The 17,697-nt window shown below is 39.8% G+C and overlaps 1 protein-coding gene across 3 annotated transcripts in view; it reads left to right on the top strand.

Annotated features, from left to right (window-relative positions):
* Positions 1–17,697, top strand: part of GOSR1 (golgi SNAP receptor complex member 1) — a 65,896-nt gene that overhangs the window by 37,189 nt on the left and 11,010 nt on the right. For 2 of the 3 annotated variants that reach the window (XM_081272286.1, XM_081272285.1), the window contains exons 8-9: positions 2,753–2,835; positions 6,597–10,746. In XM_081272286.1, coding sequence (XP_081128412.1) covers positions 2,753–2,835; positions 6,597–6,721 — 208 coding nt within the window. In that variant the 3' untranslated portion in view covers positions 6,722–10,746. Of the gene's footprint in view, positions 1–2,752; positions 2,836–6,596; positions 10,747–17,697 lie in introns of those variants that run through there. The other variant, XM_081272287.1, reaches the window with a different exon arrangement.

The raw sequence follows: 17,697 nt of genomic DNA, 5'->3' as shown, positions 1-17,697 counted from the left end.
TCCTGTCTCAGCCTCCCAGGTTGCTGGGATACAAGCATTCACCACTGTGCCTGGCTCATCAGTGCTTTCAAAAGTGTTCTCTGATATCTCTCCTATGAACCTAGCCTTCATTGTCTTTTTGGATAGTGCCACACAGTGGCTTGGATTTCTGGAATCTTCATGAGACTCTGCATGACTTTCATCACTTCTCTGCTCTTCTGAGGGGGACTGGCACTTACAGAACCATCAGCTGGTTCTTCATCCCTATGAATACTGAGTCTGAGTGCACTTTGCATTCATAGAACTTGCTCACAGCCTTGACAGGATCATTTCCTTGGCCAGAATCCTGGAGATGTCTTTCTGGTTCATCTCAGCAGCATCTTTCACAGATTGTTTCACTTTTTGGGGGTTTTTTTTGGATACCAGGGATTGAACTTGGGGGCACTCAACTACTGAACCACATCCCCAGCCCTGTTTTGTATTTTATTTAGAGACGGGGTCTCACTGAGTTGCTTAGTGCCTCTCCGTCGTTGCTGAGGCTGGCTTTGAACTCTCAATCCTCCTGCCTCAGCCTCCTGAGCCGCTGGGATTAGAGGCAATGCACCCCTGCGCCTGGCTTCACTCTCCCCACCACCCCCCTATATATCTCTCCTATTTGCCTGTTACTAATTCTCATTTCCTTTCTTTTCTTCAATGACCATTTACTGACCAACACTTTGGGAAGCTTCTGCTGGTTTTTTGTTCCCTGAGTTCACTGGCTTTGATGGGATGTTTTAGTGTGTTTGTTGGGTTTTTTTACTATTCTAAAATACTTCAGTAAATCTCTTTACACAGTTTTGTTTGTTTTTTGCCTTCTCTAATCTTGAAATTAAAGTTTTGGTTCATATGTCATTTGTGTAGAGTACTCCCTCTGGTATCCCACTTTAATAAGATACCTGGTAGACAGGTGTGGTAGCACATACCTGTAATCCCAGCGACTCAAGAGGCTGAGGATTATGGCTCAGTAATAGAGCACTTGCCTAACATGTTTGAGGCACTGTGTTCGATCCTCATCACCTCATTAAAAAAATAATAATAATAAGTAAATAAGGTATTGTGTCCATCTACAACAAAAAAATAAAATTAAAGTTAAAAAGCCTGGGGATATTGCTCAGTGGTTAAACTCCCCTGGGTTCAATCCCTGGTACAGAAAAGAAAAAAAAAAAAGACACCTGGTAGTCTATTCCACTTGGTTCCACTGCCTAAAAATGTGTTCATCAGCTCTTGGATAGACCAGGCCATTAGAGACCTAAGCAGTGGCATCTAGCTGGTGATGGAAGGCCTAGCAGTATATCCCTTAGGGCTGAGCATCTCACCAGCTGTTAGGCTGTATGCTCTCAACTACAGGAACTAGGAGCAATTCAGTACATCCCTGCAACCCCTGTATGTGCAGAACCGTAGTCTTTACTGTCTAGGTTCCTTAAGAAGCAAAGAAACCTGAGTCTTTATACAAAGATCGAAGAAAAATCTAGGTTTCCCTGCCATTGCTTCCTTAGTTCTCTCCTCACTTGAGAAAGTATCGCCCTCCACCTGGCTTTCTGCCCTGGAGATCTCAAGGCAACTTGGGGCCCGAGATGGACTCTTCCTAGCATGTCTGCTTTTGTTCTATGTATTTCATGGAGGAAGATGGGTAGGAGATGGGATCAGGAATTTGTACTCTGCCATCTTCCCAGAATCTCAGTCTTTATTCTTTTTTACTTTCTGTTTTTTAATGTTTCGGATATTTTCAGAATTGCTTCACAGTATTCCATTTCCTATAGCTTTTGATAATGTCAATATCTAAAGCATTCACCTGTGTATTACATATCAAAATGGATACTCACCTTGCCCTCTATAATTCTAATGTGCATGCATATAAGACAGAAAAGTAATCCTGGAAGTGCTAGCGAAAAAATATTAACTTTGATTTTTTTTTTTTTTTTTTTGGTACTAGGAATTGAACTCAGGGCAGTCAACCACTGAGCTCCATCCCCAGGCCATTTTGTATTTTATTTAGAGACAGGGTCTCACTGAGTTGCTTAGCACCTTGCTTTTGCTTGAGGCTGGCTTTGAACTCTTGATCCTCCTGTTTCAACCTCCTGAGTTGCTGGGATCACAGACATGCACGCCCAGCTTAACTCAGATTCTTTTAAATAGTACATCAAAGTAGTCACGTGGAAGAGATACAATTTACAAAGAGTGGCTTTTGCCCTTTTTTCAGTCATAGTCAATCTGTGACCTTTGTCAGCTGGTGTGAAGTGAAACCCAGCATAATGTTGCTTGTATGTCCCAAAATCTGCCTAGTGTTTCTCAAGTAGAATTTGGAAATAATTTGTGCATAACTTGAGGGCTGGTTGTATATGAATAGGTGCTTTGAGTTCTATTTTTATGGTTGTAATTCTCTGCTTCCCTCTCAACAGTTTTTCCTGATTAAGAATATTTTAGCAGTTGGATCCATTCAAAACTATCATTCAAAACTATTTTAAGAAGCTTTATGTGATTTGTAATATCTTACTTCATTTGTTACTTTGAAGAAATGACTTGCTGCCTTACACAAAAAGACATCATTGGATTGCAGTGGGGTCATTCAGAAAAAGGACAATGGAAAGTGGTTTGGGGAAGTGCTTTTCCCACTTGTTGCTTTGAGTGATGATGTTGTTCACCAAAGTTTCCCATTCACTGTTAGGGGTGTGATGAATCTATGCAGAGTAACATTAAATGCCAATTTAATTGTTTCTTTTTTCCCTCCTTAAAGCATTGCTATGGCAACGAAAGAAAATATGACTTCACAGAGAGGAATGTTAAAGTCAATTCACAGCAAAATGAACACTTTGGCCAGTATCCTTTTTGAAAGTTTGAAATCTGCTTTGTGGGGTAGACAGAAGAGTACACCTGTTCTTTTTCTTTTGCAGGTGGGTAGTGGGAGGTAACTGACATCAGTAGAGCCTCTCAGTAATTACATAGGACAAATACTTTCTAATTTGTGAAAGTTCATGCTGAAAGTATCACCTGGGTTTAGTGCTAGTAAATTTAGGGGGAAAAAAAAACCCTGAATTTTAAAATTGTTCACAAAATTATCTTTACATTTAAATGTACTGAATCTATGGTAGGACTCCATAATATACACTATTATTATCTAAACATCATAAATTATATTTTTTTTATCCAGTTTGGAGAATGAGTCAGTGTTAGATGCTTAGAAGAAGATAGCCATATACTCAGATGAATTATAACTGCTGATAGAAGTGTTGTGACTCTGCATGCACAAGTTGAATTCCAGGATAAGTGCCCAACTTACTTATTGTGACCTCTACTTCTTAAATTATTCAGTTTCCCAGATTCAGATTGTTAATTATACTTCCAAGAAGCTCAGTAGGGAAACTGAGAAGCCTACCACTTAGAAGCGCTTTACTTACTCTCAGAGAAGATAAGCCTTAGAGAAAAAAATCTTTCTTTTCCAAAAATTGTGGAGAAGACCTGTAATTTTCAAAGGTTGAGTATATTCTAGTCCTAGATAATTCAAGATCACTTCTACCCATTTAAGATCATGAATACTTATTTGCTTAAGGAAAAGGATATCTTAGAGTTTATTGTTACTTTCCAATCTTTATTGGATTTTTTTCTTGTTACCCTAGCATAAACTGCACATTCAAAATTGTTTATTATTTATATGATGCTATATACTGTTACATGCATTATTTTATTTTATCATCAGCATAAAAGAGAAAATACAGAAATTATCATTGTTTTGCAAATGAAGAATTAGGCTTAGAAAAGTAGCTTGGCCCAGGTCTACAGTTAGTAAAGAACAAATTAGAGATTCAAATTTTAAGTTCCCGTTGCATTTTCCATGAAATCCTGGTGTCCTTTTTTTTTTTTTTTTTGGTTGGGGGGTACTAGAGATTGAACCCAGGGGCATTTTACCATAGAGCCATATCCCCAGCCCTTATTTTTTATTTTGAGACCAGGTATCACTAAGTTACTTAGGGCCTTGCTAAGTTACCAAGGCTGGCCTCGAGCTTCAGATCTTCCTATGTCCACTTCTTGAGTTGCTGGGATTATAGGCATGAGCTACCACACTCAGCCCTAGTGTCCTTCTTAAACGATGAACTTGGTTGACAGCAAGTAAGTTTGTTTTGGGTGAAACCACTGAAACTTTTAAATAGAAGTGGAGGTTGGATAGCTGGATTACTTGTAATACTCACTAAAACCTGTCTAAATTGTCCATTAGAATTTGTCCCCATTGTTCTAAATGCCTTCTTCTCTAGTCTGAATGTCTTTCTTCTCTATTGGACCCTAAGTTCTCTTAAGACAATAAAGTATCCCAAAGCCCAGAATAGTGTCTGGTACAGATGAGCAACCCAGGAATTTTATACTTCATTCTAGAATAGCAAAAAACAATCAAACAAAATGGCGTGAGTTGTCAGGACACCGTAGAGTAACAACAGAAACCTAATTCAGACTGACTTAAAGAGAAAAGAGGGGAATTAACTATAAATTATTAACTATAAATTCCAGAGATAGAGTTTGGTTTCAGACATGCTGGATTCACAAGCTCAGATTTTATCATCAGAAATCTGCCTTTTCTCTTTTTTTTTAACCTTCCCTTCCCCTCTCATAACTCAGCCTTCTTCTGTTAATATGCCAGGATTTTTTGTAGTTGGGTTTAATTAAGTCCTCCTTAGCCTCCTAATATAATGGATAAAATTACTCTCAGGCAGGCATTTCCTTATGATGATAGAGATGACTCTTAACACCAAATCAAAAGATTGGGGAAAATAATGTCCTTTCTAACAGCTGTCACAAAAGCCCCAATGAGGACTGTGGTTGCCCCAGCTTGAATTACTGCCCTTTTCTAACCCAGTCATTGGCCAAGGGAAGGGATTGTCTTACCAATTCTGAGTTTGTATGCACTCCTCTGACTTTTGTTGTTGTTGGTGGTGGTACCAGGGATTGAACTCGAGGGCATTTGACCACTGAGCCCCTTCCCCAGACCTATTTTGTATTTTATTTAGAGACAGAATCTCACTGAGTTGCTTAGTGCCTTGCTATTGCTGAGGCTGGCTTTGAATCCATGATCCTCCTCCCTCACAGCCTCCTGAGCCGCTGGGATTACAGGCGTGTGCCACTGCACCCAACATTATATGTACTCTTGATGGCAGAGGGCAGGGTCAGCCCCACCTTATTACATGCACTGAACTAGATTATTATAGGAAAGAGGGGTGATTTCTAAAGGTAAACTGGGAAAAACTATGTCTACTATAGATAGTTTCCTGAAATCAAAATTTTACCATAATCTCAATGGATTTGTTTATCATTATTTAACTAAAAAAAAAATTAAGCATTTTCTCTCTGAAATTTTTTACCTTGTAAAAAAGATTTTATGACTTCAGTACATGTTTCCTTTTATACATCTTTACAATCATTTCTTTCAATTGTATTTTTTCTTTAATTAAAAAATACATTAATGCCTATAGTATGTATTCTATAGACATTGAAGAAATTTCAGGATTAGAAGACATGATCATATAGCATGTAGACTATATATGTACACAAATGTAATCCATGATCAGAGTCATTTTATTACAGAAAAACACAGTAAAGACTCTCAAGGAGCGGGGATTATTCCAGATCTCTAATATCCTTGGTGGGTTGTGTCATTGGTTTTCCTGAACTTGATATAATACCTCTGATAAACAAAGAGGATTCCTCTGTATTGTCAGAAACCATTGCCAGAAATACAAAACAGTTTGGGCGCTTTGGTCAACAACATACAAACAAGTAAGAGTATGACGATAAATTGAAATACTAAGTAAAATATAATTATAACTATTATAAAACCCCCCAAATTGAAAATTTCTCATCTTTCTTAATGTTCTCTAAATAGACAAGAGCATTTTAACCCATTTTCTGCCTATATTGCTGTAAAGTAAATTTTAAATAATTTACCAATACCTAATTATATAGACGCCAAGATTGGCTTCAATCAGCTGCTTGAATGCAAGAATAGTTATTTCTCTATGGAGAAAGGATCAGGTTTTCTTCAAAATCCGCAGGCAGAACTTCCCAGTCTCCTGAAAGAAGACGGTGGGGTGCAACAGGAGAGAGGAAAAGTGGGGAGTGGGATGAGGGAGGGGAGGTGGTAGCTCCTCCATACTAGCTCCCACCCTGACCTGAAGCTTGGCAGTAATCCCATTGTACACGAGGACAGTCATCATTATTTTCTTTTTCTATTATTTTTTTTCTTTTTATTATTCTCATTTGTATGTTAGACATAAGACTGGCAGTACTGCACTCCCCCGACCTTTTATTATTGTTGTTGGTACCAGGGATTGAACTCTAAGGCACTTGACCACTGAGCCACTTCCCCGCTCCTATTTTCTATTTTATTTAGAGACAGGGTCTCACTGAGGTGCTTAGCGCCTTTGTCTCAGTTTTGGAATATGTGTTTGCTAAAGACTCCCTGAATATGATTCCCCCCTTGTTTCCTCTCATCATTTCTTCTTTCTGGACTCCACTCATGGCTATTCTTTTAATTCCTGTGACTTTTCAACAAAGAGACTTCTTTCAAATATGACCTTAATAAAGATTTCCCAAAGATCGTTTTCCTGCTGTGAACAGCCTGATCCAGAGGATCAATCTTAGGAAGCGGCGAGACTCCCTCATCCTAGGTGGTGTGATTGGTGTCTGCACCATCCTATTGCTGCTGTATGCTTTCCATTGATGGGACATCTCCATGGACTCTTGACGACCACCACTTTCACGCCCTGATCTGGAATAAGGAAAAGTAGGAAGAAGTTGACCGTCCTGACAATTAATCTGACCACCAGATGAATTCAAACTAATAGTATGGCTCTGTGACATGGTCAGGTCGTACTAAAGCCACAGATTTTTCTGTGCTATCTTTTCTAACACACATTTCCCCATTTTTTAGTTAAAAAAAAAAAAAAGAAGGGGGGATTTAGTTGCTTTTGTCTCCCTACGAGGTAAGTAAACCAATCAAAAACAGAACTTCCGTGCTTCAGTGACAGTGCTGAATCCTGAGGACAAGCCAGATCTTACGGCTGGATTCTTCAAAATGCCAGGTTTCTCTGCGTCCAAAGACTGCTTTTCTTTCAGCCACCTGATTAGGTTGTGAATAAAAATAATTCTTATTCTTTTATCTAATACTCAAGATGAGAAATCACAAGTCTTTCCCTGATAATCTGGGCTATAGATTCCTATCTCTGTCCCCAGTTTTTTTTTTTTTTTTATATATATATTCAAGGAAAACTCCATTTTTTCACAGACTCTTTTGGGATGCTGATAAGCCAACAACAGCATGTTTGAGGTTGTCTGAAATGGAGAACACAGTAAAAAAGCTTTTGTGTTTTCTTTTTAAAAATTCTGAGTACACTGACTATATTGCTGGAAAAACATTGAGAATGACAGACCTTTTTTTTTTTTAAGTAAATTGCTTTACTTTTTTGGGTTTTATTCTTCCATTACAAGATAATGAAATCTACAACTACTACTATAAAATAATGAAACCTTAATTCTACCATGATGAAAGAGAGAAACTAATAGCCAATGTCTGTAACACCCCCAATTTTTCCCTATTATGTCAGCATTAACACTGGTAACTGGAGGCAGGGGCACTGCTCAATTTTCAGTGAGATTTATTCGACAAACAAAATACAAAAAGACATTCAGAAGTCACTATCCAGATAATCCTTTTGTAAATGCTCCACAACTTAGGAGCAAAAGTTTAACAACTACTGCCTGATGTGTCAGGAATTCTGTGTTCTGTGAAAATCTATTCATTCCAAATCTCTTAAGCTTTTCCAGACATCCAGAGAATGATTTCACTGTCAAAGGTGCCTGTGACAGAATCTGTCTAACTGCACCTATCTTCTATTACCATCCCTGGACAGTGACAGAAATGTAAACTACTCACCAGAATTCTTTCCCAGATTAACCATTTCTCAGTTTCTGTAAATTTATTACGTATCTTACTGAACTACCAGGTAATTTAAAGACTTCTAACATCTACACTCCTTACCGAGAGAAGGCTGCTGCTCTTCCCCATTGAAATTTACCACGATGTTTATATCATCTTCAGACTGTGCCACAGGGAAGGAGGACATTAGCTTGTCATTCTTCGCTATGGTGTGTATATGCTGCTGTTCAGGTGGACTTGATGAACTGCCTCATGGGTGGACTTAACATCGGACTGGCTGAGAGATTTATCATTCTGGTGTCAAAGTTTTATTACATTCTGGGTATGAAGGGCATTTGATATATTTTTCTTAACTATGGGGTTTATTTTTATAAATATGGGTTGACTGATCAGTTCATTGACTGGGGATGCCCTTAAAAGAAAGTTAAGTTTTCCCATTGTGAACCTTAAAGGATCAGGGAAGTAAGTTCATTTGTTAAACTCTCTTTTGGGAAAACAAAACTTCTCTCCCCTGAAACTATTATCTTTGATTTTTCAAAGGGCCTTGATTGGTGGTTGTGCCTCAGTTAGAATTTGTGGGACCTTGGTTGCTATATAGTTGGCATTTATAAAATCTGAAGTATCATAAATAAAGTTATTTATTTAATTATGCTACCAGTCTTTTTTACTGGTCTGATTACTTGGTTCATTCATTAAAGTTGATTGTGTGAGAGTAAAAGTAAGACACAGCTAATCTAGCTTGCTGCAGCTGATGGCTGAGGAGCCTTTCCAGGACGGTTGTGCTTATACGAAGTAAAAGAATTATGTCGATTATTTTCTTTATGAAAATAAAGAAACTAGTTCTTCCAAGGAAGTTGAAAAGGTTTGGTGTAGATGTTGGTGTCAGATGGGTCTGACTAACCTCCCAGTGCTGTCACCCATAGTGAGGTGCCCCAGGTAGCTAGGAGAGTGAGTACATGGATAGAAGAGTGCTCTTGCCTTCCCCTTCAGTTCCTGCCTTCGTTTGCAGAAAGGAAATGGAGATGTGTTTCTTGTAGAAAGGATCTTAATTTGGATCCTGAAACTGCTGATTTGAATTTCAGTCTTATGCCATTTAAACTTTTCTTTCTTTTTTTTTTTTTTTTTTTAAGTCATCTTGCTTTTCTCCCCCTTTTCGCTGTCTTCCGTACAGGGCAGTTGCTAGAGTCAGGAGCCAACAGCTAGTTACTTATTAAAGCCAGTCAAGCCCAGGTGAGGTCAGAAGGAATTTCCTATTTCTGGTCCCAGTGAAATGTTGCCTCTTAGGAAAGTTTTGCCCCTTTGGCCATTGTCTTGTATAAGTCTTTCCATTTTGGATCTTTTTACTAACCATTCAAAACTTCATTTCATTAAAAAATGTGATAAACAATGGCAACAAAAAGGCAAAAATGTTCAGTGTATTTTTCTTTTATTTCTTTCCTTTTTTAAAAAAGATGGGGTTTTGCTAAGTCCCCCAGGCTTGTCTCATACTTGCAGTCCTCCTGCCTTGGCCTCCTGAGAAGTTGGAATTATAAGCATGTGCCACTGTGCCTGGTTCAGAATGGCACATTTCTTAAGATTTTTTTTAATGTATATTGATGACCTTAGTGAAAATATTTAACTTATTGCTCAAGTTCAAGTTCAAGCTCAGATACCCAAGTACTACGGATTATCCATTCTGGAAATGTCCACATTCTTTTTGTTATTATTAATGATGCTGGAGGACTCCCTGTAACCTGCATTGCTCACTTTTTAAATTTTCCAATGTTGAAAAGGGCTTTCCTTTTCCACTGTTCCTTTTTTCTTTTACTAAAATTCAGTTTCTAAGATAATGGCTTTTTCCATACTGCCCCATACTCAGACCAAACGTGGGAGTAAACTCCTGAGAAAGGAGACAGATGAGGAGACACCTTGAGGGTACTTTTTGTACCTGGAGCCAAATAATATTTACTTAGTTCTCTCATTTTGGCTGTGAACACTTCTGAAGAGAATAAAAAGACATTTACTAGGCCTTTTGATACAAAACTCAGCCCCTGTGAAATTGACGCACCTTACATTTTCATTCCCCCGCCCATGAATTTTATGTTTCACTGTTAATGATCCCAACTCGATGGATATGACTTTTAGGAACTTGTGTTTCCTCGTTAGCTAGATATAATTTCTGGAAATTGATTTGAGTTTTCTAACTTGTAATATTAAAGTAAGCTGTTGAGGATAAATGACCATGTCCAGTGTTACCCTGAGTTTGGTGGCAAATCTAACTAAAGAACAAATGGATTCTGCTCAGATTACAATGACTGTTTCATTCTCCTTTTAGACCAGAAGTTATGTAGCCTGGTCTCCAAAATGATGCATAACTTTTCATCATCTTAACAAACTAATCTTGTTTATTCCTTAATAAATCTATATACCCTAAAGTTTCATAGGGAGAAAGAAAATGAGGAAGGAACAAGTAAATTTTAAGAATATTTATTGGGTAAGAAGCTGAGACAAAGCTGAGCCATGTCTTAAGGGATCTTTCTCATTTTCTTTGTATCTAACCTAAGATCTGATGTTAGTATCAAATTATTTCATCCATTTCCATCCTGTTTGCTCTTTGAGAGGGGGAAATCAATTCCAATTACACTTTACTATGATGGAAGATGTTTTCTCATGAAAAATGCCAATACAGATTTTTTAAAATCTATTCTTTTCCAAATGCACTTTCTAATTTTTTGCTTTTAAAATAGCTTCTTGGAACCAATTTTATTGTATTTGTACTTAATTTTTGTTCTCATCTAAATGTGCATTTTCTGACTGTATAGAAGAAGCTTTGTTATGTAATTTAATAATAAATTAAGTATCTAAATGGTTGTGCCTACAGTTGTTTGTATTAGAACAATAACCACAGAGGCAGTTTGGGACTGGTGATTATGAAATCTTTGGTATTGACAAGTATTTTTCATGGTGTCTTAAAGCCCATGATAAAACAAAAAGGTGCTAACATACTATTACCCAGTGTTCAAAAATCATGTGGCCAGATACGGTGGTACACACCTATAATCCTAGTAGCTCAGGAGGCTGAGGCAGGAGGATTGCAAGTTCAAAGCCAACCTCAGCAATTTAGCCCTAAGCAACTTGGGGAGGCTAAGGGGGTCTCAAAAAAGGGGGTGAGGAGGCTGGGGATGTGGCTCAGTGGTTAAGTACCCCTGGGTTCAATCCCTGGTACAAAAAAAAAAAAAAATCATGAACAATCCACCAATTTTTCCCCCAGTACTCAGGGGTGCTATACCACTAATGACTGGAGTATAGGTGTGTGTTCCTAAGCCCCATAGAAAATTTTGTTTAAGTGGCTTTAACTTGGACCAAATTTCCCACCCACCTGTTCATACCCTCTAGTATAGAACCTGAATTATTCCTAGAGAGCACAGAGGCCAGGCCTGACTCAGAACAATCACCACCTCAGTTGATGCCTTTCCTTTTAAGTGCAGTACTTCTGAAGGGCTGCCACTCCTTTTTTATCTGCCTTTGGTACCAAGGTTTGAACTCAGGGGTGCTTAACCACTGAGCCACATCTTCAGCCCTTTATTTTTTATTTAGAGACGGGGTCTTACTAAGTTGCTTAGGGTCTCGCTGAGTTGTTAAGGCTGGCTTTGAACTCATGATCCTCCTACCTCAACCTTGCAAGCTACTGAGATCGCAAGCACACACCACTGTGTCCAGCACTGATCTGCCCTTTTCTTATAAAAGGCTCTGTGGCATTTCTGTCTGATACCAGAAATGCCTAGAAGTAATGAATATGTGGCTGGAAAACTCGCTGAAGATGTTTCCCATTAGGAAATTTTTTTCTTGTTTCTCTAAAGCAAAAGCCAGGAGAAAAATATTTTATTCCTTCTTTTTTTTTAATTCTTTTTAGTTGTTGATAGATGTTTATTTCATTTATTTATATGTGGTGCTGAGAATCGAACCCAGTGCCTCACACATGCCAGGTAAGTGCACTACCCCTGAGCCACAGCCCCAACCCTATTTTATTCCTTCTTGAAGATACAAATTTGCATGGCTGAGTTGGAGCAGAAAAGAATACACTTTGGCCTGATGCTTTCTGTCAGCTCGCCTTAGCTAAGATTTCCCAGTTCAGCAGACTGCTTTGCTTGCAAAACTCTTGTACTATTAATCTTACAAAGATACTTAAAAGCTGAAAACACTGGGTGCTGAGAAGTCTAACTTCCTGCTTAGAGGAATACTAGCTATTACTTGAAGGTGTTCTTGCCCCCTGACAATGGTCTTTATTATTATCCTGATCTACAGTGTTCAGTGTCCCTCCTTTGAGAAAGAAAGCTTTTAAGAAGCAATCATTTGGGCTGGGGATGTGGCTCAAGTGGTAGCGCGCTCGCCTGGTATGCGTGCGGCCCGGGTTCGATCCTCCAGCACCACATACACATACAAACAAAGATGTTGTGTCCGCCAATAACTAATAAATAAATAAATATTTAAAAAAAAAAAGAAGCAATCATTTAACTAGTCCATTTCTTTTAAAATTTTTAAAATATCTACTCTTATGGAAATTGCTTGCAGGAGGATCAAATAAATATAGTTACTTTTAATCCAATGCAAGGAACATGTAGTTTAAACAATCATTTCCCTGAAAGTGACAAGTTTTCTCTGAATGTAGTACTTTGTGTTTTTCAACCTTGTCCTATTTCTCTCCCCGTCCCCCACTGCCTGTCCCACAAGATGAATCCTACGTAAATGGATTCTTCATTACCTGTGTTGCAGCCTCTCCAACCTCCCACCTGACATCACCCCCACACATAGTGAATTAACCTAACTTCCTAAATATCCTGTCATCACTGTCCCAGTTATGGGTGGCTCCCTAATATCGAGGGCAGTGTGCTGACAAGAGTTAGCCAAAAAAATGTCTGCCTACCACTTTGTTTAATACAAAACACATGAAGTCCTCTTTGCCTACTGAAGTAGCTTTCTCCTTTTACAGATGAGGACACAAACCCTGTAACAGATGAAATGCTTGTTCAGAATCACAGGGTCCTTCTGATAGCAGTCGGCTGCCCTTGGCCTAACTATTTTCCCATCTATAAGCAGGGCTGCTTGGTGCACTGGAAAGAACGAGACTTAGAGTTGGGCATCCTATATTCTAGTGCTGGATACTTTTAGGCCATGGGCAAGTTACTAAACCATTCTATTTTCCTGTCTACAAAATGGACTCTAGCGGGCTGGGGATGTGGCTCAAGCGGTAGCGTGCTCGCCTGGCATGCGTGCGGCCCGGGTTCGATCCTCCAGCACCACATACAAACAAAGATGTTGTGTCCGCCGAGAACTAATAAATAAATAAATATTTAAAAAAAAATGGACTCTAGCACCTTTATGCAGTTGTGGAGATCAAATCAAAAGATAATGATGGTACAGAATTACTCAGAATGTCCTCAAAGAATGATGGGCAGTGAGGGCTGGGGAAATTTTCAATCAGACGTCAAATCCCTGAGAGCCAGGGTACTATTGCCTTCACCTCTATATCATGTATAGGAATTTTATGCAGAAAATGTCACTATAGCTCTTTAGTCATTTAAATCTTATTCAGAGCCCCTACCCTACTGGGCTCGCAAAAAAAAAAAAAAAAGTCAACCTTGTTCATACTTGAATCTACTTCCCTTTGCCTGTTGGGTTGTGCAAAGCTCCTGAGAGTCTTTCACAGTCCCAGACTATTTGGAGCAGAACTCAGATTCACACTGGATCCCACAGACGCTCACTGAGCCATGCAGTCCTTGGAAATCTCCAGACCCTCCCATTCTCGGCCACCCTTGGACCTAGAGATCTTTGTCCCATCCCATAGCCATTTCCCCCAAGGTGCTGCCACCCACAAGGGCACTGGGAGGGCAAGGGCAGCCAGTACAATCGGGTGGCCCCTCCTCCCCACCACTTGCCATCTCACAGGAAGCTCAACATCTCCCTCATCTTCCCACCTTCCTCCTCCCCCACACAGGAGAACCCACTGTTTTTTTTTTTAGAATGTTGGCCTCACCTTGGTGGGCATAGAAGGAAAAGGCTGCTAATTAATTCCTCCACTAACTCATCAGTGATGGCATCCTTAGTTCCTCACACATAGTAGGCATCAAGTGTGTCAAGTGAATGGAGGAAGGAATTGTTTTTAAATGCTACAAAGTGTTAACACTAATTCTCTTGTCTTCATGAGTTCAGAGTCCAGTGCCTTTATAGATGGTCCTGCCCCGTCTGATTGAAAACTTCCCCAGCTCAGAGGGGGTGCCTCTGATTGAACCATATGATTAAATCTCTCCCTTAGAACTGGGGAGTACTGGGTCAGAATTCTTCCAGTGGTCTCACCTGGAGCCCAGGGGCATTTGACAATGTCTGGAGACATCTTGGATTGTCAGAATGGGGAGAGGTGGAGAAGATGCTACTAGTATTTAGTAGGTGGAGGCCAGAAAAGCTGTAAATATCCTATAGTGCACAAGACAGCCCCTGCAGTAAAGGATTATCCAGCCCAAAATGTCAGTAATGCCAAAGTTGAGAAATTTTGGCTCAAACTGAATTCATGTTAAAGTTGGCAATGTCCCTCTGGGAATGGAAATGATTCAAATGAGTCCTGGTTCCTCCTTACACCCTCGACCAGTGTATGCTGCCTGTGGGACATCTGGTCTCCACTATGCTTGCCCTGTCTTCTATGCTGCCTCGTCCATCTCTCCTTCACCCCCACGACATACACAATTCTCACCATTCCAGGTGACTTAATGTCCCAAGACTTGTAAACTTGCTCTTTCTGGAAGGATCTTCTTTCCAAGCCTGCCTGTGAAATGCTTCCTGCTTGTTTTAAAATTTAATATCAGAAGAAACTGTTTAATGAGCATAGAGTTTTCTTTTTTGGGTAGTAAATGTTTGGGAATCACAGAGGTGGTGGTTGCACAACTCTGTGACTATACTAAGTGCCAGAGAATTATACATTTTAAATGATTAATTGTATATTATGTGAATTTTACCTCGATTTTGACTAAGATCCACGTATCTTTTTAGTTTGAGCTGCTAGGACAAATTACTTTAGACTGGGCTAAACAACAATTCATTTCTCACAGGCTGGGTAGTTCAAGGTGCTGGCAGATAACGGTATCTAGTGAGGACCCACACTTCCTGGTTTGCAGACAGCTCTTGTATACTCACCTGACAAATGACACAGAAAGCAAGTTTCTTGTCTGTTCCATTCATGGAGCCCCACACATTTAACCCAGTTGCCTCTCCAAGCCCTCATCTCCTAATACCATCATGTTGGAGGTTAGGATTTCAATATATGAACATTGAAGGGAGAAGCACAAATATTCAACCCATTCCTCTTCCTCTGGGAAGACTCTCTGGCTCTCCCCTCCTCTCTGCCTCCTGATTTCCTTTGTGCTCCCTCAACTCTCTCAGAACATTTTATCCCGTTACATTCAGTAGGCACCTCCCTGTCTCCCCATGAGGGCATTGTGAGCAGAGGCTGTCCTAGTTCATCTTTATATCCCCCCACACAATGAACATAGTATGTGCTCAATATATATTGAAAAGGGAGAAAGAAATAAATGGAAGGATCCAGTTGCCCTGAACTAAAGTGCAGCAACCTGGGATTGAATGTTGTCACAAGTTCTCCCCTCTTCATTAACTACCCCTCCCTGTGGTACACACCTAAACTTTCTGTTTTCTTGTCCGGTGATGGGTCAGGTAAAGAGGGCACTGCAATACCCCTAAGTATCCACACCCATTTCAAGATATCCTTATTACCAAAGAAAACTTCAGAAGCAAAGGTAATTGCAAACCAGACTGCACTATCAACTCATGAAAGAGTGATCTTCAACAAGATCCCTTTTGTGGAATTCAGGTTGCTGCTTGGCAGCCTATATAGAAATTATCCTTTCCATTTCAGAGAGGTGAGACTTGAACCAGTGAGAGACATAGGACAGTTTTGTAGCAACTATCAAAGTCATAAATGAACATACCCCCTGATCAAGTGACTCCAACCTCTAAGAATTTCATAGAGGTAAAAAGATGTATCTGCCAATGTCTTGGCTGGGCACAGAATCACGAGCCACCACACACCTTGTAGATTCAAACAGCAATTCTTTATTCCTGAACTCACACCGGCCTTCAACAAACACGTTCTGGGGAAATCCCAGTTCTGCTGCCGCCCAATTCACCTACTCCACGAGGCTTTTTTTCCAAATACTTTCTGAATCTCACGAGAACTCAACGGGAACTCAGGCAGCAGGAACACCCTATTTCCAGCAGCAATAATCTTCAACCTCCAACTTCCCTAAAACCCATATTGTCTTAAACTGGGAACGCCTTAAACTTGTCTTAAACCGGGAATGCCCTAAACCCAAGGAGCAGGATACTTCCTCTAACCTGATCAGCTCTAAACCCGGATCTGCCTTGGTCCTTGAGCAAGGTCACCTTACATGCAATGTCAACAGCGAAATCCATTTAACATGGGGTACGCTAGCAAGGAAATTTTGATGCGTCATTCCTACTTGGCAATGGCCCTCAGCATGTATCTATACTGACATTAATGGCACATTGATTATAAATGAAAAGACTTTAAATAACCTAACTTGGGCTGGGGTTGTGGCTCAATGATAAAGCGCTCACCTAGCATGTGTGAGGCACTGGGTACAATCCTCAGTATCACATAAAAATAAATAAAATAAAGTAGTTGTGTTCAACTACAACTAAAAAAAAAAAACACAAAAAAACCTTTCCTCCAGCCCTTTCCCACCCACTCTCCCCAAGTAACCACAGCTCTGCTTTCTGTCACAATAAATTAGTTCACATTTCCTAGAGTTTTTGTTTGTTTGTTTTGGTACTGAGGATTGAACTCAGAGACCATATCCCCAGCCTTTTTTATATTTTATTTAGAGACAGGGACTTGCTAAGTTGCTTAGGGCTTCTAAGTTGCTGAGGCTGACTTTGAACTCAAGATCCTCCTGTCTTGGCCTCCCAAGCCACTGGGATGACAGGCATGGGCCACTGCGCCCGGCTCTTAGAGTTGTATATAAGTAGAATCATAGAATATGTACTCTGCAGAGGTGGGGGAATCTGGCTTCTTTCATTTATCTTTACTATTTTGATATTCAAGCATGTTGTTTGTATCCCAAGAACCCATTCTGTTTTACTGCTGAATGGTGTCCTGTCGTGTGAATGGGACACAGTTTTCTCATCTGCTTCTCTGCTGTTAACCTCTTGGGTTGATTCCGTTTGGAGGCCGTGAGAAGTGAAGCTGCTCCAAACCTTCCTGCATAGATCTAGGTATAGACATATTTCCTTTTCTCTTTGGTAAAAGTCTACAGGGGAATAACTGGATCATTTGGCAAATGATTAAGAAAATGCCAAGCTATTCTCCTAAGTATTTGATTTTGCAGTATGTGAGTCCCAGTTCACAGCCCGACCAACATTTGGTGTAAGATCTTCTGAGTTTCAGCCACTGAATTAGATGCGCAGCGACCTCTCATTATGGTTTGCATCTGCATTTCCCTAATGATGAAGGATGTTGATCATCTTTTCACGAGTGTATTTGTCATCTGCATTATCTTTTTGGTGAAATATTGATTCAAATACTTCTCCCATTTTACTAAGCGGTTTGTTTTAGGGTGTCGAATAGGGGGAAGATATTCAAGAAAGTGTCACAAGCAGTTGCCTGATGAAAAGAACAAGCAGACTGCAGGTCGTAGGTGGGAAGGACTTTTGATCTTTCACTCTGCAGAGACTGCATTTTACAATCATCTCAATTA

This window comes from Spermophilus citellus (assembly GCF_964194105.1).
Source record: "Spermophilus citellus genome assembly, chromosome: 17".
In the NCBI taxonomy this organism is placed as follows: domain Eukaryota; kingdom Metazoa; phylum Chordata; class Mammalia; order Rodentia; family Sciuridae; genus Spermophilus; species Spermophilus citellus.
This window is presented reverse-complemented; position numbering and strand designations above follow the sequence as displayed.